Genomic DNA, 24774 nt, shown 5'->3' on the forward strand with positions numbered 1-24774 from the left:
CAAATTGACCCTACAACAGTGCGACCCTGCCCTAAATCTGTTGAGGCCATTCAGAACTTCCCAGTCCCGAAAAACATTACAGACATGCGTAGCTGGTTTGGGTTGGTCAATCAGGTGTCATACGCCTTTGCATCCGCAGAGAGAATGCAGCCATTCCTCCTGTTTCTGAAACCGGGAATCAGGTTTGATTGGACCGACAACATGAACACGCTGTTCGAGGAAACCAAAGCCCTCATCAACGAGATCAAAAAGGGTGTAGCAATCTTTGACAAATCTAAGCCCACATGCCTGGCCATAGACTGGAGCAAGGACGGCTTAGGGTTTTGGCTCTTCCAGAAGCATTTCACGTGCCCCTCATCGCATCCATTCTGCTGCCCAGATAGATGGCAGATTACCCTGGTCAGCAGTGGATTTACTTCGGACGCAGAGTCCAGGTATGCGCCTATTGAAGGGGAAGCATTAGCTGTCGTGGACGCCCTGGACAAGGCCTGCCACTTTGTCATCGGTTGCCCCGAACTCATAGCTGTCGATCACAAACCCCTCCTTAAAGTACTAGGCGACAGGCGATTGGATGACATCTCAAATCCCCACCTATGAAACCTGAAGGAGAAGACCCTGCGGTACCGCTTTCGCGTTGTTCAGATCCATGGAGCCCGGCATGCTGCTACAGATGCCCTGTCCAGACACCCGGTGGGGAAACCATCACACTTGGAGCTACCTGATGACTTTTCTCCTTTGTGCGTCACACCAACCCTACCCCCCAATGTCCTGGCCCGTCTACGTTGCACCGACACGACGATCACTGAGGTATGTTCATATGACTCCACAGATAACAGTGATCAAATCACTTTCATGGGATGACGTCCACCTGGCCACCTCGAGTGATCCAGCCATGGTGGAATTGCTGAACCTCATCGAGGATGGCTTCCCAGAGCTTAAGGCATGCCTCCCCCCAGCACTCAGACCATACCATTAATATAGGGAACATCTGAGCACTTTTGACAGTGTCGCCCTCTACCATGACCGAGTCATCATCGCGGTGTCCCTGCGTAATAGGGTGCTTGAGGTCCTCTATTCAGCCCATCAAGGCATCACCCAGATGTGCTCCAGGGCAGAGTCGTCCTTCTTCTGGCCAGATATGACCCCTGCTATCACAGAGCTACGAGAACAATGCACTGCCTGCAACCGCATGGCTCCCTCTCAGCCCAGTGCCCCTCCCACGCCCCCCTTACTGCCTGCGTACTTGTTCCAATGTGTTGCGGCTGATTACTTCTCATACCAAGGCAGACGCTTCCTCGTCGTCGTCGATCGCTACAGCAACTGGCCAATCGTGGAGGAAAGTGCCAGTGGAGCATCGGGCTTGATCACGGTCCTTCGTCGCACGTTTGTCACCTATGGAATTGTAGAGGAATTGTCGTCTGATGGTGGACCAGAATTCACGGTACTCTCAACAGAACGCTTCCTTAGTGATTGGCGCGTCTGACACGCCTCTCCTCTATGGCATTCCCTCACAGCAACTGCCGGGTGGAGGTGGGTGTCAAAACTGTCAAACGCATGATAACTGACAATATAGTTGATGGGTCATTGAACACTGACAAATTTCAAAGAGCTATGTTGCAATATCATAATACACCCGACCGAGACACCCATCTCTCACCAGCCATGTGCCTTTTCGGGAGACCCATAAGGGATTTCATTTCCATCCATCCAGGCAAATACCAACCCCACCAGACATGGCGTTCGACGCTTATGGCCAGAGAGGAAGCACTGCGCATCCGCCACATGCGTGATGCCGAACGCCTCTCTGAACACACCCGCACATTACCCCCCTTAAAGGTCGGTGACCCTGTCTGCATCCAAAACCAAACCGGCCCTCACCCAACCAAGTGGGACAAGACAGGTATTGTCATCGAAGTGCGACAGTTCAATCAGTATGTGATTCGGATTGACGGATCGTGCCATGTCACCCTGCGTAATCGCCAGTTCCTTTGGCGATACACCCCAGTTATCCAGAGGGATCACTTGATGATGGCCCCTGATTTGCCATTGATGGTTGACAAGACCCACGCAGCCCCGCCCAAGGTGATGCCACACGGGCCACCTGCATCTCCGATACCGGCAATCCCAGCACCTGCTGATACTCCTCCTGCAGGCACAGTGGAGCCTACAACCCCGGACTGCTCACCAGGAATATTCACACCGCGATCACCAGGCCCTTCTCCGCCGCGGACTGATTGCATCCCATCCACTGGACGCATGCCCCGAGCCCTCAGAGCTCTCCAGGACTTCAACTCACCAGGACTCAAGGAGGATGTACTCCCAACCACTGCTGCTGGGCGTTGTACCCGCCATGGCCTGCCCCCTCCCCCTTAGCTTATATGGGGACCGCTGTGATGCTTGGGAAGGGGGTAGTCTATCCCTGTGACCCTTCATTATCCATTGTCCTCTTTCATTTAAATTCGATACACTTATTTTATGACTACCAGTGATTGTGCTTCAAATATCAGTCTTTGCCGTATCATTCCAAATACTTGGGGGGCACATAGGATTATAGCTGTAATACATGTTACTGATAAATATCTGTTAATGGATCACTGTATAGCTATTGTACATAATTACGTCATTCTGTGTTGTAACACCCACATTTGTCTCTTGCAGAATAAACGTGAGCATTGCTCGCTAGCAAGTTAAGTAAAGAGTTTGACACTCATTTAATTAATGGCTTTGATACTCCACTCTCTTGTCTTCTGTGACAAGTTTTTTAGTTTTTTTTAATGTGATTATTTATTTTTACAGGTTAATTTGGGCTTGTGTGTGCGCCCCCCCCCCCCCCCCCCCATACACACACTGGCTCATTTAGCCCTAAACCCCTAACCAACTTTCAGTCAACCCCCCCAACCAGAATTTCTCATTTTCATGCCTGGTTTTTAGCTGCTGTCGACTGTACGCCAACACGGCCAGATGACGTGCACAGACTTTGAAAGTTGGTAAAGCATCCATAAGAAGGCAAGGCCTTTAATTCACTGTAGATGTGTTACTCTTGTTTGTTACATTGCCACCGCGCTGAAACACAGCAAGATGACAAACTGTTTTAAATCACTCTGGGCTACTGCAACAAACAGTGGACTAACTGCTTGTTACATCTACCGCTGACACATCGAAAATACAGGGGTGAAACTACTGGTGTCGCGGACCGAACGGTGCCCCCTAAAATTCGGTTCACCCTGCCTTCACTGTGCATACGTCATATCGGATCTCAGCAGCGTCGTTTCTGGTTGTCACCAGCAATTCACTGATTACCACGTCATTTCTGCTTAAAACGACACTCCAGTCATCATCTATCTCAGTGACAGATATCTGAAGCTTTTGTACAACAATCATTTCCACATAAATTCAGCATTATTTCAGAATAAAAGACAGAGGACCGATCAAAGCATCATCATTTCAGAGCATCAGTAACGACTCACCAGTTATTGCCTTGTTTTCTGCTTAAACCTGACTTTTGAATGATTTAAGAGGTTTTGTCATCTGATGGTTAATAATCACATTATTCCCTTTGATTGGTTTGGGTGTAGAGAGTCAGTCTCAGGCATGCTGCTGTGGTCCCAAATGATTCATGCACAGTGAAGGCAGGGCGGACCGATTTTTAGGGGGGACCGTTCAGTCTTCGATACCAGTACACAAACGTCTCGTACCGGTGATTCAATAATACTGTGACCTGATACAGACCTCTGGCTCACACCACAGATCTCACTACATAAAGTTCACAGGGGGGAGCCTTAAGTGCTGTGATACGTCACAAACAAAACAAAACGCATCCATAATCTGATGTGATTGTACAGACCAGATTGTACAGTGGAGTTGCAAAAATGTGATTTGGACCATGTTTCAAACCATCTACAAATGAGCCTTGAATTGAATTTAGGAAAAAAAAAAAAAACTGATTTCATGCGACATTTGACCGTTCAGGCCTGCAACATGGAATCAGTCAAACCATCTTTTGGGCCACAAAGCATTGCACTTTGTCTGTGTGTGGGTGCATCTGTCCTTTTTGTTGAGTTGTGACCTGTATACATGAATGCATCATACCAGCAGGAGATGCTCGGCTACACAGCGCCTTGTTACTTTTGTGTAGCATGACTTGACACTTAACAACTCACGTCTTCCAGTATACCCACTGGGGATTCATTAATTTCACTTCTTGATTATGTTGAGGGGTTACCACAATAGAGAAGTGTGAATGTTCTGTTTCTTGAAAGAATAATGAAACAACTTTATGGTGTAGCCTAATAGAATAACTGTCACATGAGTCATATTGGATTTGCCCCATCCTGTCGCAACTTCACAAATGGGTATTTTGAGTCTTAAATGTTTGGTTTTTCCATGGGTAAGCTTTATAACTGTGTCAAAACTAGTGGTGTAACGCAGCGTAGCTAGTTCATGAGCCAGCTGCCACTATTTATAACACATCTGAAAGGTGGATTAACTGCAAAATTTACACAAGTATGATTGTGTCATGGTGACTTGTTTTTAAAGTGATAGCTGTGTTAATTTTGATGCAGTCACAATGAAATCAGTCTGAGTGGAGGTTAAAGCAGCTTCACATGTATGTTGTGCTGTTTTGAATGCAGCCTGTTAGAAACAGCCTCTTGCTCTGTTTGCTTCTGACTTTGCGCACTTCTGGATCCAAAAACCCGACAAACTCTTAAAAATTAAAGCTGTTGAGGATGTTGTCTCTTCCTGTACAGTTGTGAGTCTACTGAACCAAGCATCGAGCTCAAAGCGCATGCACAACTGAGCTTGGAGAAGGTCCACAGCTCCAGAAAATAACAAGTATTACTAACTTTTTCCAGTCATCTGTTGTACAGATCCACTGACCTGAATGAATTTGGATCAGGAGATAGGACTTATGAATTTATCCTGAAAGGGTTATAAATACATTTATTACTGATACCCTTTCATCAGATAATGTAGACATCCCCGTCTCGTGTTTTTGAAATTCTAAACTTGGCTCAGCTTCACTGCATTTTTATTTTGTTTTTGTGTTTTTGACATTTTATTGTTAATTCACTGATACGGTTCATGTTGAAGTTTAATACAGCAATTAAGTTCTTTTTATGTATATTTTATTTTAAGATACTCTGTAATACCTTGGACACTTTTTCATTCAGGAGCACAGGCAAAAGTATTTTGTTCATTAAGTTTATTTATTTCGTTAATTGTTTTGGCTGATTCAAAAATGTTCCCATCTACGGCTTTTAAAGAAAACACAAAAAAACCATATCTGATTAAAATTGTGGGGTTTATGAGCCCTTACACCCCCAATGAAAACATTGATGAAAATTGGTGTAGCAGATGGCAAAGGAGATCCTGATACCAGACTTGTTCCCTTTTTATCTCACCATGAGGAAATCCATATAAATGATTGTTAAAGTGCCTTGGCTGTCATTTGAATAATACATTGTTCCTGTTCCAAGCATTTTGTATGGTAATGTTCTATTGGAGGCTCGGGTTTGGTTCATGCCTCTGGTAGTGGCTGATATAAATAAAATGAACCAGACGTCTGAGGCAAGGTGAGCAGTATGAAAGAGTCTGTATGTCTGCGGGTAAATGGAGAAAGGTGGGGGCAGGGAGTGTCTCCTGTCGCCTCTCATTAGGGACGCATAGTCCAGATTGGCCGCACTGTGGCTCTACTCTCAACCTGAACACAACACACCGTTTCACTCTGAGCTGTGCGCACACACACACACACACAAAAAGGGTGTCGGTACTGTTGAACGTCAGAGATTACAGCAGAGATGCTTCTTGGTGAACAGAGTGAGTCAGGTCTGAAGGAAATAGCTGTCCTAAATTATGCTATTAGAGTTCTGCACTGCAGCTGAAGTTAAATTTGGTTAACTCATTTGAATGTGTTGAAGCTGTGAGTGACTGTGTAGCTGCCTTGGAGCAGGCATATTGTTCAAGTGATGTGATGGCTGCTTTGTTTTATTCAGCCTCAGCTTTGCTCCTTTGAGGACCTTGCCATTGCCGCCTTTTGTAAACAAGGCGGTGTGTGTGTGTGTATATCTCAGAGACTTCCTCCTCTCTCCTACATATTCACATTCAGCTTATAACTTTGGCCAAATGAATTCCCTGTGAACATGGGCTTATTTAAAGTACTCTAATGAAATAAAGATCAACCAACATTTTTATTGGAGTGTTTCAGTGAGTGTGTATTGTGGTGGAAGTGGCTGTGGTTTTCCATTCAACCCTTGGGAGGCTGTGGAGTGCTGCTCTACAGGGGCAGGCGCAATGATTTATTAGTGTGGCAGGCAGGAAGAACTAGCAGCCTGAGATAAAGCAGATCTCACATCGCACGCCAGGTTTCCATCTGCTCTCACATGGCAGACAAAATATGCAGAGGTATCACTCATCATATATGCATATTGTTTTACCTTTCCAAGCCTCTCAATGTGTTTGAAAGTCGTATTTATACAAATTTATCTACAGGAAATGTAGAAGCTGTTCATCAAATTTTTAAATCTTTAAGTATCAATCAATTTGCTGCTATAAATAATGCATCATACGCTCATAGTCCTGAGAGGTTGACAGTATACTTGGTTAAAGGTTGGGCAGTATATTGTCTCAGAAGTTTTTTGTTGTTTTTTGTAAACAGTAAGACCACTGTGTGCAACTGATAGTGATAATGAAGTGTACTATAGTTATAACGATGCACTCAGCTCATGATTTGATACAATTCTGAGTGCCCTGTGATTTTTCTCACAAATTGTTTTCGCAGAATGTGCTGCGGACAAACTGACCGAAAAAAAAAAAAAAATTCTATAAACTGTGTAAAACAACAAATGGCCTCTTCTTAAAAGTGCAACTAAAATTATATTTTATCTTAAATGACAAAAATAAGTTTGATTTTTACATATCAAAATAACTAAAAATATTCCTCCACACCAGTAAAAACAAATCAGTTGCTTCATTTTTACATTTAATGGTTCTAACTATATAACTTTTATTCTTAAACATTACAGAGTAAATTAAAGCTGCACAATATCTACCAACATTCTAATACTTCAAAAAACAATATTCACAGCCTTGAAATATCTTAAACATGGCTATTACCAAATTATTTCTATAAAATATTTTATAAGTTTTTTTTTGTTTTTTTTTGTCATCACCAATTGGAAATGTCAGGTAATTACAAAGGCACACCCTAATTGGCTGTTGGTTCAGCCCATCTCTGGTCAGGGAAAAATTGCAGTGTTTATCACTTTACACATTTAGATTATGTCTTGGAATTTCACATTGGTAATGCTCTAAAATAGTGTTTGCATCACCCTGCTGCATGGTGCTGGAATCCAGTGCATTTTCATAAAAGCAATGCATTAACGTGCAACTGAGATGATGGATTTTTTGTGCTGGGTTTTTTTGTTTTTTGTTTTTTTTTTTTTGTCACTGATTCACATTATTTTGTTACAGTTTTGTTCTGTTGAGGAAAAAATATTGAATAATTGAAGTGTCATCCTAACACGCATTGTTTCAGCAAAATATTCCCGTTGGAAAGTCACAGTTTGGTCACACAAGGAAAAAGCATCTGAAAAGCAGCAATGTTAGCGTGATGTCAGAGAGGTACTTCAGCAAGCCCGCTGCGTTGGAAACAGTGTCAGTCCCCACAAACAACCCTGTGAAACACGTTATTTTGTCAGTGTCTGAAAGCTTGTTTGAGACACTTCAAACACAAACGGAGAATATAATGATGTGGCAGTTATCTTTGATGATGAGATTGACAGTGTAAGTGTTACACGAGATTGGTCCACACCCACACAGGGTTTTTATTTTATTTTATTCTTTAAACAGGGATTTTCCACCTTAGATCTTCAAGTAAAGCCTGTCTGTACAAGCACTGTTTTGTTTTGGGGGGTTTTTCGAGAAAAAAAAAAATCTCTATTCACATGGGAAACGGGGAGACTCATAGAGAGAGAGAGCAGACCAGGGCAGCATTGTCCTGTTCCAAGAAGGTGTCTCACAGAGCAGGGCTCCGCCAGTCCAAGCCACACAGAGAGCCGCAGATGTGCCATGGCACATCTCCGTCTTTCCATATGGATGGCACGACCCCGGTACATGTTTAAAGATCAGAGAATCTTTGTTGAACAGCCACAGCCCAGCACATGTCTGGCATCTGGTGTGTGTGTGTGGATTTTTCCTCACTGATTTGCAATGCATTACAACCCCTGGCAAAAATGATGGAATCACCGGCCTCGGAGGATGTTCATTCAGTTGTTTAATTTTGTAGAAAAAAAGCAGATCACAGACATTACACAAAACTAAAGTCATTTCAAATGGCAACTTTCTGGCTTTAAGAAACACTATAAGAAATCAGGAAAAATAATTGTGGCAGTCAGTAACGGTTACTTTTTCAGACCAAGCAGAGGGAAAAAAATATGGACTTATTTCCCTCTGCTTGTTCTAAAAAAGTAACCGTTACTGACTGCCACAATTATTTTTCCTGATTTCTTATAGTGTTTCTTAAAGCCAGAAAGTTGCCATTTGAAATGACTTTAGTTTTGTGTCATGTCTGTGATCTGCTTTTTTTCTACAAAATTAACCAACTGAATGAACATCCTCCGAGGCCGGTGATTCCATAATTTTTGCCAGGGGTTGTAGTATGTGTGGTTTGTTTTTGTTTTTTTTTTTTGTTTTTGTTTTCTGTTTTTTGTTTTTTTCCTCCACAGCAGGGGCGCGATGTGGTGAAACACGTTCCAGCTGTTTTTTTTTTTGTTTTTCTCTCCACAATAGCGGTCTGATGTGGTGCAGCGTGTTCCAGCTACTCATGCACGCCTGTGCGACCGTGCCTCCCTCACGACAGCAGGTGGAATGTTTCATGGTTCCCCATTTTGTGTTTGGTTGGCGGATTTTCTTCCGGTTTCTGCGTCTTTCGTGTTGTTGTGGGCCTTAAAGTATACCCTTTTGTAAAGATGAATGAACTTTTAATTATTAACAACATTCAGATGTTGGAAATCTGGGAAAAAATATTAAAATGTCCTAAAATAAAATGGACTGTCATGCTCATTAGTGTCACTTCACCTGCTTCATTGTCTCTCTGGGTGTGTATTGTGTCTCCGTATAAAATATTTGACTATTTGCTGTAGAATGCTCGGGTACTACATTATGTCAGTGAAAGCCATACTATGGCATTGTGCTGGTCATGTCCATATATTGCACAGGAAATCGATGATACTAATTAGCTGCACCTAATGGTTAGGCTTATTTATGAGTTGTTTTGTTTGTTTTTCTCCATTTGAGTTTGTTTAGCCTGTCATGAATTTCTTAGGGCTCAAGTGTTTTCAAATACAACAAAATGAATCAAATACTCCCCAACTTAAAGGTGTTTCCTTTGTGGTGATATAAATCCAAAAAGCCGCAAATTCTCACCTTGGAAAACTTGGAACCAGAGAATATTTGGTGCTTTTGTTAGATAAATGATTAATCAGTTATCAGAATATTTATCAATTTAACAGTTAGTAGTTTTAACTTGGTATAGTAGTCACATTGTCGTGTTAAAATCACCAGAGTAGCAATGCAATTATTAATTTGTTCATTTATTGGGTATTTTCTAAGTTATTTGTAAATTGGCAGGGGTTTTCTTTATAAGCCATCACAGCTTTACGTAGCCTAAACTGACATTTTGAAATTATGTCTTGATTAATTAGCTGAGCTGTAAAAATAAGTTTTTTTTATAGCTTTTTAAAAAAACAGGAAACATTTGTCACCGCTGTAAGCGGTTTGGCTTTTTTTTTTTTCTCTTGATAAATAACTTTAAATTATTTGGTTTAAAAAAAATCTTTTCAATTCATCATTTCTGAAGGAATTTGTTCTGTTAATGTCACAGTATGACTGCAACTGAAGGTGTCTTTAAATATTATTTAACTGTTGATAATTGTGCAAGGTATAAAATGCTTTTAAAGTTTTCAGGTTTACCAAATATATTATTTGTTATCAGAAAACAAAGTTTAACAAGTGCTCACTTTTGAATGTCTGGAGCCTGTTATCGACGAACAAAGGTTAATAAATAGGGATGGGTATCAAACTGGTTCCTGTTAAGAATCGTTAAATGATTCGAGCCACCAACATCAATAGTCTTTTTGCTTAACGATCCCCTTACCAGTTCTTTGGTACACATTACACCGGCGCAGCCATCGTTTTTGAGGGTGTGTATCAGGAAAATGATCATTTCTCAACGTTGATTGCGGAACCACTGTTCCTGAGGAACTGTGAAGCAGCGGGTCGCAGCACAAGCTACGAAGCACTTTGCTGCTTCTCTCTGAAGCAGCGGATTTGCAATTTCTTCATTAACCCGCTCAAATTTTGTTTATTTATGTCCAGATATCTAGTCGCCAGTGACCATGTACAGATTTGTTTATTTCTATTTGGCCAGAGATCTAGGATCTACTGGGTACAGATTTTTTATTTATGTCCAGAGATCAAGGATCCAGTGACCGTGTACAATTTTTTTTTTTCTATATATGTCCAGAGATCTAGGGTCTACCATGTATAGATTTTTGTTTTTATTTATCTCCAGAGATCAAGGATCCAGTGACCATGTACAGATTTTGTTTATTTCTATTTATGTCCAGAGATCAAGGATCCAGGGACCAATTTCATATTTATTTACTAGAAAACTTGTAAAGCCTAGTTTTAGTACACAGAAATTCACAAGAGGTATTGATAAGGGAATCGATAAAGAAGCAGATTGATACGCAGAATCAATAACGACATTGATATCGATAAAACCTTATCAATACCCATCCCTATTAATAAATGACATGAACTCATATAAATCACCAGTGGTGATTACTGTTAAAGAGGGAAAGATGGGTAAAGGCAGATTAGATTGTGTTGTAATATATCTCCCTCCAGTAAGGACCCAGCGTCTGTATTAGATTTGTTGCCCACTGTTACTGTTCCCTGTGAATGTAATTCACTGTAATGAAGAAGGTCACAGTGACAAACCTCTGCAGTACATGTTTTTTACATTTCACGTTGGCAAAACTGTCCAGGAAGCAGGTGTTTCTTGTTTGCAAAGAAAATCAATGTGGCTGAAACCAAGTGATAGATGGTCGCTTCCTCCACGCCACCCCCATCCCCCCACACACACTTTAGCTTGCTTAATATTGACAACATGATAACTTATCATTGAGTTCAATCAGTTGAAACTCATCATGCTTTAAACATGTTACTGTTTAACTGCTGAAATTAAAGCAGTCATTGGCTGACTGTTTTCTGTCTGTCTTTATATTTCTCCTCCCAGGTGTGTTGGTTTGCGCTTGGAGCGCTAAAGCCGGTTCTGAGAATTGGTGCCTGACCCACGGAACGCACGAGGACTGAGAGGAACACATTGTCTGAGCAGAATGACTCAGAAAGAGGGGGGACCCCCAGACAGCAAGTGAAGAGACGTGAGGATGGGTGCCAATGGATCCAGCTATCCGCACTCATGCTCCCCACGCATAGGGGGAAATGCACAGGCACAGCAGACCTTTATAGGTAGGTACTTACTCTGTCACTGTATGTATTAAAATGGTCAGGTCTTATAGATGATTGTTTATTTTTAATTACCAGCCTATAATGTTATAGAAAAAGCTGAGTGTGATTTATGTCTCTGCTTCCATAATAGCTAATCATGAAAGAGATACATGTCCAATTTAACTTTACGATCATATACATATTATGCTGTCAGTGTATGGCACACTCAGCCTTGTTTGGTTGTTATGTACCACTAACATTCTGCACATGATTGCTGGAATCTTTATGAGGCTGGCAACAAACAGTATTTTTTTTCAATGAAAAAAGTTAGTTTTCTATAGATGGGTGGCAGAATGTCTCACATGTATTGAGGTTTGCATGCTGCACAACTTTCAGATGTAATTCAAATTGTTACTGTGTAAAGTAGACGTAAATATGTCCATGTCATATGTATGCCTGTAAACAGTTTCTTGTGTCCCATGTACTGTTGGCAGATCTGCACTATAGCACTGTGAAGCTACCCTTAGCGTTACAGATGGGACAGACTGCAAAGGATGCAGCATTACTTTCAGCTTTTAAAGAGCGGCTTGATGGAAAAACATTTGTAACATTTGTCGTGCTGATAAAGGCGTAGGTCTTGAACAGCAAGTGGGTGGGTGGGTCAAACCATACCAGCCAGCTCTGCAGGCAGTAACTCAAAAATGATAAATGCTATCATTTTGTAACTCTTCAAATTAAAAGGAAACATACGTAATGAAGATGAAGTTAACATTGATGCAACATATCAGCTGGTGGGGGGGGGGGGGGGGGGGGGGCATTGTTTTGCCTGTGTAGTATCCCATAGACTTGTCTACTAGATGCCTATGTTGGCTATGTTAAGCTAGCAACTACAGGGAAAACGTGATGTCCACTGTGTGACTATGTGGCAAAATACATGACACAGTATGCAACAACAGGAAAGTAAAACCAGAAATAATGGACAGAACATCTGGTTGGGGTTGATATTACAACTTTTCATCAGAGTTGTCAAGTATTGATGGTTAAACAGTTTTTCAGTGGTTCGCCATGTTTCAAAACCTATGCCAGACTCTTGTTTGAGAATTTGTTACAGACTTTATCAAAAGAGAGGATTTCTGAACAATGGTACCTGCTGGATGGTTTTGCAAATATACATCTATATCAAATAAGTTTTATGTTAAAGGCTACGCTGTTAGTGTGGGGTTCTTTGTTCAAAAATTGCACTTATTTAAATTGCAGTGCTGCTCTTATTACCGTTCTTAACACAAGGACCGAGTTGGGCAGGAAGGCCTTTGTGTTTTCTGCGCAGTCTGCTTGGAATATCCTGCAGAATAATATTACACTCCATCTTACATCTACTTTCACTGAGTAAATTTAAAGGAATTATACAGTCCAATGCAGTCTTGAGTCTGTTGAAATTTGTTTTTTAGTATTGTTTTTGTTGTTCTTGTTGTTTTTGTACATAACTACTCTTTTGTGTGTTTGTGTCCAAAACTGTATATAGTGTGGCTATTCTTGTGCAGGTCTTTCTTGATAAACAGATTTTACTGTAACCTCAGCGAAAATAACCAGATTAAATAAATGTGAAACAAGATTTTGATTCATCATTCAGCCATAGTTGTCACGAATAATTGGCTAATTTGCTGTCTTGAGTCTTTGTCCCCGTTACTATTTTTAGTTTGTGTGTGTGTGTGTTTTTTTTTTTTTCTCCATTGAGTGGAATTATAGCTACAGCGTAAAACGGTGATGCAGAGATATTGCTATCCTTTCCATTTCTGCAATATAAATGTCACTTTTGGAAATAAGTTCTCCACAGCAGCTGAAAAATTGCTAATGCCTGTTAATATCTTCCAGTGTACTGAAAAAGAATGGAGGAAATTTTATGTCTTACTTATGCATGTGGTATGTGACTTACTCACACACATGTTGGTATGAGAACACATTATGCATTATATATTGCTTAGCTGTTTTTAATGTTTATTTTTTGATTGATTGGTTGTCAGGTTAGTTGCTTGTTATAGGACTTTCTAGCAGACTTATTTGGTATTCTACAATTATGAACATCCATTAGAACCTTCCTGGTTTATGGTTTACTACAAATATTAAATTTTCCTCTGCAGCCCTCTGTGCCAGAAGGTTTGGACAGCTGCTTGACATAGCTGATGTGACCTCTGAGGTTTACTTTGTGCTCTGCTTCTTGGTTGATTTGGCTCAGGCTCCATATGATTCACGGTGTTAGAATGATTACTGTTTGAGTCACACTGGTAGATGCTAAGAGAAGCACAGGAAGAGAGGATCTCCTTGACAGGGTTTCCTGTGTCGTATGTGCCCCGTCTGTCATGCTAGAAGTGATTGGTTAGTGGATTGGATTGAGCCCAGCAATGGAAATAGAGTGATTAATTCTTCTCCTATGACGTACAATATTTTGTCTAAAATAAATTAAGGTGAATGTTGTTTTTATTTTAACACTGCATGAATAGTCTGTGGTAACTGTGTTAACAGCAGTGTCTACTTGGCCTGACTGAGCTGGGCACACCACAGGTGTGCTAGAAACAGATTGCGCTTGTTTTGTTTTGACATAGAAAGTAAAGTGGTGGAAGAAATTAGGAAATACTTGTCTTAACAGATGTCTGCATTTTAGAAATTTCTTGGCTAAGCTGCCAAATGTATTTAATGATGATGAAAACAGTTGACATAATGTATTTTTCACAAATGTTCAGATTTTGCTTTAAAGACAAATGTGGTTAAATAAACCCACGTATGCGTGTGTTTATTCCAGGCACCTCCTCGTACTCTCAGCAGGGGTATGGCTGGGAGTCGAAGCTATACAGCCTGGAGCATGGCCATGAGCGGCCAGCGGACAGGAAGAAGAAGAGCCTTGGTCTGGCCACGCTCAAACGGAGGTTTATCAAACGAAGGAAGTCCAGCCGCTCAGCAGATCATGCTCGGCAGATGCGGGAACTCTTGTCAGGATGGGATGTCCGGGATACAACCGCACTGGTGGAGGAATATGAGGGCACAGCAGCTCTCAAGGAGCTGAGCTTTCAGGCTAGCCTGGCCCGTGCAGAGGCACCCAGCTTGCAACGGGATCTGGCGGCACTCTACCAGCACAAGTACTGCACCGATGTTGACCTGATCTTCCACAGTACCTGCTTCCCAGCTCACCGGGCTATCCTGGCTGCCCGATGCCCCTTCTTTAAGACTTTGCTTTCCTCATCACCTGGTTATGGAGCAGAGGTTCTCATGGATATTGAGACAGCAGGCATCGATGTACCCATGTTCTCAGCACTTCTTCATTATTTGTACACAGGAGCGTTTGGTGTAGGCGGTGCAGAGGATACAAGGTTGCAGAATGTGGATGTTCTGGTGCAGCTCAGTGAGGAGTTTGGGACACCCAACTCTCTAGAGGCAGATATGAAGGGGTTGTTTGACTACATGTGTTACTATGATGCTTTGCTCAGCTTCTCTTCATATTCTGAGATGGTGGAGAGCTGTAATGAGAGAGGGGCTGTTGCTGGAACACATACCGTGGGATCTGGCGGCAGCGGGGGACCAGGAACCCCAGAGGAGGACCTTAGGGCTCATAAGGCTGTGCTCTCAGCACGCTCCCCATTCTTTAGGAACCTTTTGCAGAGGCGTATCCGCACAGGAGAAGAAATGACAGAGCGTACATTACAGACACCAACCCGCATTGTGCTTGATGAGTCCATTATTCCGAGGAAATATGTGCAGGTTATTTTGCACTGCATGTACACGGATGTGGTGGAGCTCGGCCTGGTGCTCCGTGGCAGCCCCTCAGCAGGCAGTCTCGGGGAGGTGCAAGTCTTGGTGTCTGGGGGCCGCGGAGCCAGTACCCGCACGGAGGAGGCCATGGAACTCTACCATATTGCTCTGTTTTTGGAGTTCAGTATGTTGGCTCAGGGTAAGACAGAAAAATACACAATATACACTTTCAGTACGTCAGCATAGTGATGCAGTAGAACTGTCACGAACGCTAACATTTTTCAATGTGGGTTCTATTTTTAGATGTTCTAATGTTTATTTTTTCACTAAGGACATACACAAGTTTAATCGGTGCAGCATTAATTTAGAACACCATCGCCATCACCAACAGTTATATAAAGTAATGGCATGGGACAAACTAAAAACACTCTCAGTAAACAGCTTGTTGTTGGTGCTGAGCAGGCAAAAATGTCATTAGTAGTGTCTGGTAGCATGGCACCGATGTGTGCATGTTTATCTCATTAAATGTAATGAAATATTTTAAGATGACAGATTATAGAGTTAGCCACTTACCTTAGCCTTGTTGTCCTCCCTGGCACATCTTTCCACTGAATTGTAAATTTTCTCAGAGTATCATGAGTTTCCGCGTTTAAATGTTTGTTGTTGTGGTGGGATTTGATGATTTGAATAAGTTCTTTTCAGATTTTCTTTTTAAGGAGGTGCTTTACAAGACTCTAAGTTCAACATCCCCCCCCCATGCTTTCATAGATTTTTTTTTTTTTTTTTTTCAATGAAATGCCATCGTAATCATCCATTTACTTAAAACTAAATTATGCATGTGCTGACACCTGCACAATATGCCTTTTCAAATCAAACTAATGCTAAAACATTTGGCTGGCCATCACTAATTTTGCTGTTGTGGCTGCTTTTAACAGATTGTTATGAACTGCAAGGCATGTGCACGTCTCCTGCAGCAGGCGACTTCCGAAATGCATACAAGTGCATCTTGTTTTCTGTCAACATTTCATCAGCAGCCTATCTTTACTGAAATGACTATTTTCGACTACTGTTGCTGTTGCACAATGGCTTCCATCGAGTCCCTTTGTCACAACCCGACAATTTCACATACACATAGCAACAGAGGTTGGAATGAGTTTCACTGGTTTTAATACCTGCATTAAGGATTTATGCATTGAAAATTACTGTTGATTGAAATCGGAACAATAAGGCTACATCTGTTTATTGTAAAACTTGAGTAATTATACTGAGGGAACTATTATATGCTAGATGAGCACAAGGTCAAGAATTACTCAGCAGGAAGGTGGCGTGTGCTTGCTGTGTTTTGACTGGAGTTAAATGGGTCGCATTATCTGTAGAAAGTTGTTGTCAAACCATTAATTTTCTGCTTTTCATGTGCATGCTTTCTGCATTAAAAAAAAAAAAACACAACGCCACTGGCAATTAAAATGTCGAACAATGTTTCTGTAAGCTGAAGAATAACATTAACAGCTAATGTGAGTGGCTGTTAATTATTAGCCGGTTACTTCATTAAGAATTGCTTGACTATAAAGGTAGAGGGTGCTCAGAGGGTGTCTATACAATATCAGTGCTGTATTGCGTAAAGCTACATTCACGTACTGACTGGAAAGAAACAGTCATAGCAGTCATTCTTTTCTTCAGTGGGAGACAGTGGAGGATGATGTGAGGTGCAGTCATTTTTTTTTCCTGTGTTAACAAGACAGTAATTTACTAAACTGAAAGATGGAGCAGAATTTTGGCATTTTGCACAGCTTGCTATTGAATTGGCAAGCTTTGGTTTTGATGGTTGCTTAAAAAGATAAACCTTTTCGTGATGCTACAGCTCAGTTTCTCCATAATATGACACATTATTCCTGTTTTCCTGTTGTAAGACTGTCTCTGCACTTAAATAGAAAATCTCTCGCTGCCCGTCTCTCCTCATCTTTAAAGATAAAAAACAATGTGGTTTGTCCTTGTTGCTGCAGCAGCTGCACAGAGTTGAAAATGTTTAATCTTTGAAGGACGATGCTGTTGCGTTACGCAGGTGCCATGTTCACAGGCAGCAGTGACAAGGTACTTGATCTCCCAAGTTGCTCCTGGTGTGTAGTGAGCGCCTTGCGTGGCAGTACCCTGGCAGTGGTGTGTGAATGGGAGGCATCATTGTAAGATACATTGACCATGAAAGCTCTGTGTAAATGTCTATTTACACAGAGCTATAAGTCTGTTTGCCATTTATGCCCTGTTTGGTTCTACTACTAGTACATGTGCATGAAATTCATTATAATTTATTGATGAAATGAGATACAAAATTTCTGTACTTACATGAACATTATTTTAAGTTGTTACTGTCTGCAAATGTTGAATGATTTGGCACTGGCACACGTAGGGATGGGTATTGATAAGATTTTATCGATATCGATGCCATTATCGATTCTGCTTATTGATCCGATTTCTTATCGATACCTCTTGTGAATTTTGTACTAAAAGTAGGCTTCACAGGTTTTCTATGTATTTCATTGAGTCTTAAAGTAAATAAACATGAAATTGGTCACTGTACCCTTGATCTCTGGACATAAATAAAAATAAACAAAACGGTGTTTCACTTTGAAGTTATTAATAGTGACTGGACTCTGTCGTTCTAACTTGACTCGTCAGAGAGCCGCGCAGTGTTTGGAGCTGTGTGAACAGAACGGAGGACGATTCTCGCAACAAGACAGGAGTCCCAGTTAGTAACTTTAATCCGCACAAAAGTGACTCACGATGTCACATATTCAGGGATGAAAGTGGTAAACAAAAAAAAGCTGAAACTCAAAATTACCCCCCAACACCACCTGCACGAAAATGTTTGAATTCTAGAAGTTCTGAAATGCAGTCTGGGACTATTCCAGACAATAAACTGCAGTGAGTGCAGCATCCATTTAGTGAGGGGAAAATTCCAATTCATTCCAGTAGTATTCTGCTCTTACTAGGATGCAGCAGTTTTCTAGTTTGGCAGATAGTTCTGGAGGAAATCACTGAAGAAATTAACACATTGAAAATATGGTTTGACTGAAACAAACTGTCATTAAACTTAAATAAGACAAGAGTCACTAGGTGTTCACAGGAAACACTTATTTATTTCTGTATTTATTTATTTATTTATGTTCATTGTTAGTTGGTTTTATATTTTTTTCTGTTGTATTTTTATTCAGGTTCTTTTTGTCTCTTTCTCTAAAATTGTATATAATCATTAGATTAGTTATTATTACTATTATTGTTGTGCTTGCTATAAATATATCAACAAAAATAAATTTAAAAAATATTACAATTTGTAATACATTTGGCTCTTTTACGACAACAAACGCTTGACAGCTGCAACTGCTTAATGCTAACATTAACATTGAAAATGCCATAGACATGCTAACATGTTAGCATCGGTCCCGTTTTTAAGTTATAAAATACATCTATCAACTGTTTCAGAAGACCATAAGAGGTCGGTTTAACATTAAAAATGGTAAATAATACTCACAGCCATATGCTCTTTAGGGTTTTAGCGGGGGAAAGTGAACGAAAAAAATTAATCAACGAAGCAATGATCAAAGCACTGCTTCGATCTGCGAATCACTGCTTCGATTGGTTCAAGGTTCAAAGCAAAGCCACGCTGCAGAAAAGTTGATTACAGACCCGCTGCAGGGTCTGTAATCAATGTAGAGAAATGATCATTTTCCTGACAAACACCCCCAAAAACAACGGCCACTCTGAAGGATCGATAAGGGAATTGTTAAGTAAAAAGGTTATTGATGTCGGTGGATCGAATCATTTCTTAACGATACCCGAAAGGAACCGGTTCTCGATACCCATCCCTAGGCAAATGTCTCACTGTTTCCAAACACCCATTCCCATTGTTTTAAGGCACCTCTCTACATGGAAATTGACATAAGGGGGAGCCCTAGCATGGTTAAACAGAAGACACACAAACAAGCCCTCTTGTCAAATGTGACTGCAAGATTATTTTTTTTAAGTTGGCTTCATGACCGCGGTCATTGACCGATTACATCAAATCATGTTTCATTCGCTAACTGATTAATCTGTCTACTGCTGGTTGCAGCCCTAATACAGTTATAAATCTAGTATGTGGTTATTGTGATCTTTTGCAAGAAAGTTTTTGTGTGAAATCATGTGCCATTCAAGGTATAGTAGATCATACAAACGACACGGCTGTGTCTGGCTTATAGCATGATAGTGGAGCAGATAAGTATAACTTTTGGCCAGAATTGTTCACTTGATGATACAAGCATCAGATTTGCCATGAATGTTCTTCATAAATCAGTGTTTGAGGAAAAAAGTGTTGGCCACTGGAAAAACCAATATAGCGGCCAGGTAGGGGTCAATGAAGAATTATACAGGGGTCAAAATTTAAAAATGCTCCAATCATATTGAAAAGTATAACACATTGTCTGATCATAAATATTCCAAAAAGGTATAGTTTGGATTATCTGTGACTGTGTTATGTTATGGAGGTAAAAACAGCAAGAATGGTGACTGGTCAGTTTCAGTTTGTATAGGGGTCAAAAGTTAAAGTTGCTCCAGTTTTTGTAAAATGTGATGCAAATTATTGGTTGAGTTAATAGGGTTTTAAAAAGGAATAGTTTGCACTATGTGTCATGCTCAGTTGTCACATTTCATAGAATCCAGTGTACGTCGTCATTGTTTATTTACTTTGCAAACCAAGCATTCAACACAGTCAAAACTGTTCCATTTATCAATCCTATTAGTTCAACCAATAAATTGCACCACTTTTAACCAAAATTGGAGCAAATTCAACTTTTGAGTCCTGTACAAAATTGACCTTTGTCACCATTCTTGTTGTTTTTACCCCATAACTCCGTACCATTCAGTCATAGATAGTCCAAACTATACCTTTTTGTAATCTTTGTGATCAGACACATGTTATAGCTTTCAATATGAATGGAGCATTTTTTTGTTTGTTTGTTTTTTTGTTTTAAGTTTCACCCCTGTGTTATTCTTCATTGAACCCTCCCTGGCCGCCATATTGGATTTTTAAGTGGCCATCACTTTTTTTTTCCTCACACTGATTTATGAAGATTCATGCCAAATCTGATGCTTGTATCACCATGTGAAGGATTGTTTATCTGCTGCACTATGAAAGGGTTTAAAATAATGCATGTTTTCTAAAGAGGATTCTACAGACACACTAGCAAATGTGGCACTTTTTTTTTTTGCGCACATAATAAATGTCCCTTTATAAAATCTGTTAACGGATTCTAGCCAGCAGCTGAATTGAGTGGCTTGACTGGAGACACATAGTTGGACACCTGTAAGCCCCATGCAGTGACCTGAGTTGCACTTACACACATGCGCGCACACAGAGCTTGTTAGACATCACCTTGAAGCTGGAGTGTCACTCAGGGTCACTCTGGCAGCTTAAGCCAGCGAGCAGGCAAATGGTGTCACCCCTGTACGCATCACCTCCTCTTTCTCCCCCATCCCCCCCTTCCAACAAGCCCCTACATGAGGCTGTTTTTGTCATCTCATCTTGCTCTCCCACCAAACTGCCCAGCTCTGATCAGTTCACATTAAACTTCAACGTGGAACGTGATTGAGGTCGACCCAGTGAGTGTCACTCCAGCCGAGTCTGCTCTCAACGTCTGTTCGGCAACATCAGTTATTCCCCTTTTTTGAGTTCCTTCCTCCGCCATTTTTAAGATGAATTCAAAATCCTGCCTGCTAACGAAACCTGACTCTCGTATTGAGTCTATCTCACTGCTCTACACTCCAGCAGTCGTCCGTTCAGGAGACAGCAGAGAGGTCAGTGTCAGGTTTCATATCTTGAGAATCCTCCTCTTTCGCTCTTTTATCGACTGCTTGACATCTGCTTAGGTTTGATGCCACCAGAGCACCAAGAACCAAAATGCTTTGTCATTTTTCTTTATCAATTCTCAGTATTTATCTGTTTACTGCTGTCTCACTCAAATGGTAACCACTATTAAAAGGCTGCTTAATTTTCAAGTGCACCACAGAGACTATAGCCAGTTGTTCTCATTGTGTGGCTCCAATCAGCCATTGCTTTCTGTCTGTCTGAAATGCTGCTTTTGTTATCTTTGGTTTGGACTGATTTGACCAAAGCCCCAGTTGTTGTGCGAACACCAGGCTTGTTTACAGGCCTTGAGTGCAATTGAGTGGCTTTGGAAAATGTGAGCCCTGTAAACACAGAGCTCCAGATAATAACTGTAAGACATGTAGTTACCCCCTGAAGTTAGTGCAGTGTTGAACTGAATGGTGCCACTTCTACAGTGGTTGATATTCCTCAGTTTGTGAGACTCCAGTGAATTTGGTGTACCACCCATGGAGAGAGAAAAGAATGTTGGGATAATGTTGGAAATAATGGTGATTCCAGTCTCTACCTTATAATAAAACTGCCTGCATTTTTGAAGACTGACTATTGAATTGACATGGTGTGACAAAGCACAGCCACACGTTCCAAGCATGGCCATTGTGTATATATACAGAGCAAAAACTGTTTTTTTTTTGTTTTTTTTATAACAGAAAATTTGCATGTTGCACACATGCAAGTAGTTAAAAAATAAATATAAAAATACTGCATTAACTCAAACATTTTGTCACAGTTTTGACCCCTGTATGATCATATGTTAATGCACTGGGTTTGGCGACCAGTCTTCAGTTTTGTCAGCATAATTTGAAAGCACTAAACAGTTGCACTGTCAGCGGCCCTCATGTCACCATGCTAGGGATACCTGCTAGTGCTAATGGTGCTAACATACAAATTAAATAATACTAAATTTCACTCATCGGGCATACTGGAGCACAATTTCTTAAGATGGCCTGTTAATACAATGAACTGCACAGCAAGCCGTATTACATCAGATATTAGTAAAAAAAAAAAAAAAAAAAAAATGCTCAGAAAGGTCAAACACAGTTGTGTCCACAGGAGCTATTAGCCAGTGCGATTGAGCTGTGGAATCTGGACTACCCTTGCTGGTGCTCACCTGTCACTCTAAGAGATGACATCCCTAAATTGTTAACTTAATGGCTTGCAATTTTCAAAGTGATTTATTATTTTAAAAAGTGTTCACCCTGTACAGTTGTCAGGCATAGGGGAAACTAGCTATAGAGACCAAAACTGTTTTTGAACCAGGTCGTAAACACGTTTAATTCTGGCGTGAAGTTAAGGATTTGGACATCAGCGTGGGCAGGGAGTGACTCACTTTTCCAGCTAACCTGAAGTGGTCATTCAAAGAACTGCAGGTTTTGGTACTTTCAGGTGGGCTTCATTTTCCAGCACTGTAATTTGGGGCATGGTCCAAATGGTGGAATTGTATGCGCTGGTCTGTGAATGGCTGGTTTTTGTCCACATTAAGGAGAGGGCAAAGGTGACAGGTTTAAAGGAAAAGCACAGTCTGTACAGCAGACAACATGGGGGGAAGCAGTGAAATGTGGTAGTAATAAATAACACAAGTTTTCTCTTTGAATTTGTGATCTCAGGGATAATAAAGGCAAAATGACTCAGTCCAAAATCCAAAACATAATCTTTTAAGCTGAGATTTAAAATGGCCAGAATCTGTTTTATATTAACGTTACCATCACCATTAAAACAAAATGCAACACAAAGGAGAAGTGCTTTATACTACAAGTGTCTGCATAATTTATTGGTGATGTGCATTTATCTTAACAAAATAATGTATTAGTAGCACTTGGATAGACATAATGTTCTAGAATGAAAAGCATCTATATAGTTGTCAGTCATTTGTCCGGCATCCAATTTCTCTGATGCATGTTCAAAGCTGTGGTTTGCGGGTGAAAAGGCATTTTTGAATTTTCTGGTTTCAGGATGACAGTTTCCCAGGGGAGCTTTGCTGCTGAGCGATTTGGCCCAACAAAGAGCTGATTTCCTGAAATGGGAAGTTAGATAGCCATCATATCAGTTCAGAACAACTTGGACTGAGCTTCGGTCAAGTTGGCTGCTTAATGGACCTCAGTTTTGTTTATAAAGTTTAATATGGGAAACGTGAACTATAAAAGCCACATAGATTGGCTTCGATAGTTTTGTCCTAAACAAATATGTCACTCGTGTGGATGTTGAGGATTTAATTTTGTCTGTTATAGTTCAAATTCCCATAACTTATTTCTGTTTGAATAGCAAGTATGTTTTAATGACAAAGAATGTATACAATTAAATATTTTTTTCAGGCTGGAACAGCAAAAACAAATTCTGATGAGCTTGACTTTGGATCAGTTGCAGTGATGTAAAAATAAATAAATAAATAAATAAAATGTGCATAGAAGCTTCTTCAACCAAACCTGCATGCAGCACAGTCCAAGTTTCCTTTGTCCAGTTTAAGTCAAGTCTTTTAAACGTTGGTCCTGTTGTGAGTAGGAAAACCCTAATATTTGCTCGTATCGTTAATAGCTCTGAGTGAGTTTATATACTTAGAGGAAAATGTATTTTTAGTGCACTTATTATGGAGATAGACAGAAGATCAGAGGAATCATGCTGCATTGGTTGAGTTTCTACAGATGTTTTTAGCCCTTGTTGTTTTTTTAAGGGTGTAGTGGGCCATAGTTGATCTGTAAGACATACAGACCACCCGCCACAGTTCAGCACACAACCCCAGATGAATTGGGGCCCATACATAAAACGAATCACTTCAAAATATCAGGAGTTGAAGATGGAGTGTCCTGGGCCAACTGAGCCAAGCACGGCTGAAGTGACTTGAAGTCTACTGAGCTCTGGGTGAGAAGGACAAAAAAACTACTTTTCCCAGTTGGTGGCACTAAGAAAGCAAAGTTATATTTTTTCACTTTTTTTTTTTTTTTTTTAATCTGACTAATGATTCGATCCATCAGTTTTGTGATCATTTGCACCCCTATTCATCTTACAACATGGTCAACAGCCAATATGTCTCTGGTTGCATCAGTGGTCACTGTTGGTGCTCTCACTCCTCTGGTGTATTTATTACATGAGTAAAACGAGTGACGAAGGTGGAGAACTCGCTTTGACAGTTTTTAATACTAGAGATGAATAATTGCTGGTTCATTTCAGTCCAAAGTAATTCCTAAGATCTCTGCGGTTTTTTGATGAATTTGTGGTTTGTGCGTACTGTAGTGTCCACATGTGCAAGAGGTGTATGTGTGTGTGTGTGTGGTATTACACCAGGAGTAGATTTCCTCAGTCCGCTGTGTTTACTTATCACGGTTAAGCGTAGGCAACTTGAGACTGAACCGCATAAAGGTATTAAAGGCATTTCTGTGGGTTTTTGTGTAACTGAGTCAAACCGCTGCCTGCTGTTCTGGTATGTGCCCTGATTTAGGAAATGCAGTAAGGAGGATGTGGGGGCGACTAGAGGGAGACTCCTTGGGTCAGTGAATAGCCAAAAATACTGATGTTCTCCCAGTAGCTCCAGAATGACTCTTCATTCTTATTGATGTTCAGCAAACTACAGATTTATTATTTATTTACACAGAATTTGGGGTTATAATTGCTGT

At 40.7% G+C, this 24774-nt stretch overlaps 1 protein-coding gene across 3 annotated transcripts in view; it reads left to right on the forward strand.

The window, feature by feature from the left end:
• The window catches only part of btbd7 (BTB (POZ) domain containing 7), a 70809-nt gene that overhangs the window by 34555 nt on the left and 11480 nt on the right, over positions 1 to 24774 (forward strand). For all 3 annotated transcript variants that reach the window (XM_034195037.1, XM_034195036.1, XM_034195038.1), the window contains 2 exons: positions 11300 to 11532; positions 14309 to 15451. In XM_034195037.1, coding sequence (XP_034050928.1) covers positions 11451 to 11532; positions 14309 to 15451 — 1225 coding nt within the window. In that variant the 5' untranslated portion in view covers positions 11300 to 11450. The remainder of the gene's footprint in view (positions 1 to 11299; positions 11533 to 14308; positions 15452 to 24774) is intronic.

This window comes from Thalassophryne amazonica, chromosome 19 (assembly GCF_902500255.1).
Source record: "Thalassophryne amazonica chromosome 19, fThaAma1.1, whole genome shotgun sequence".
Classification (NCBI taxonomy): domain Eukaryota; kingdom Metazoa; phylum Chordata; class Actinopteri; order Batrachoidiformes; family Batrachoididae; genus Thalassophryne; species Thalassophryne amazonica.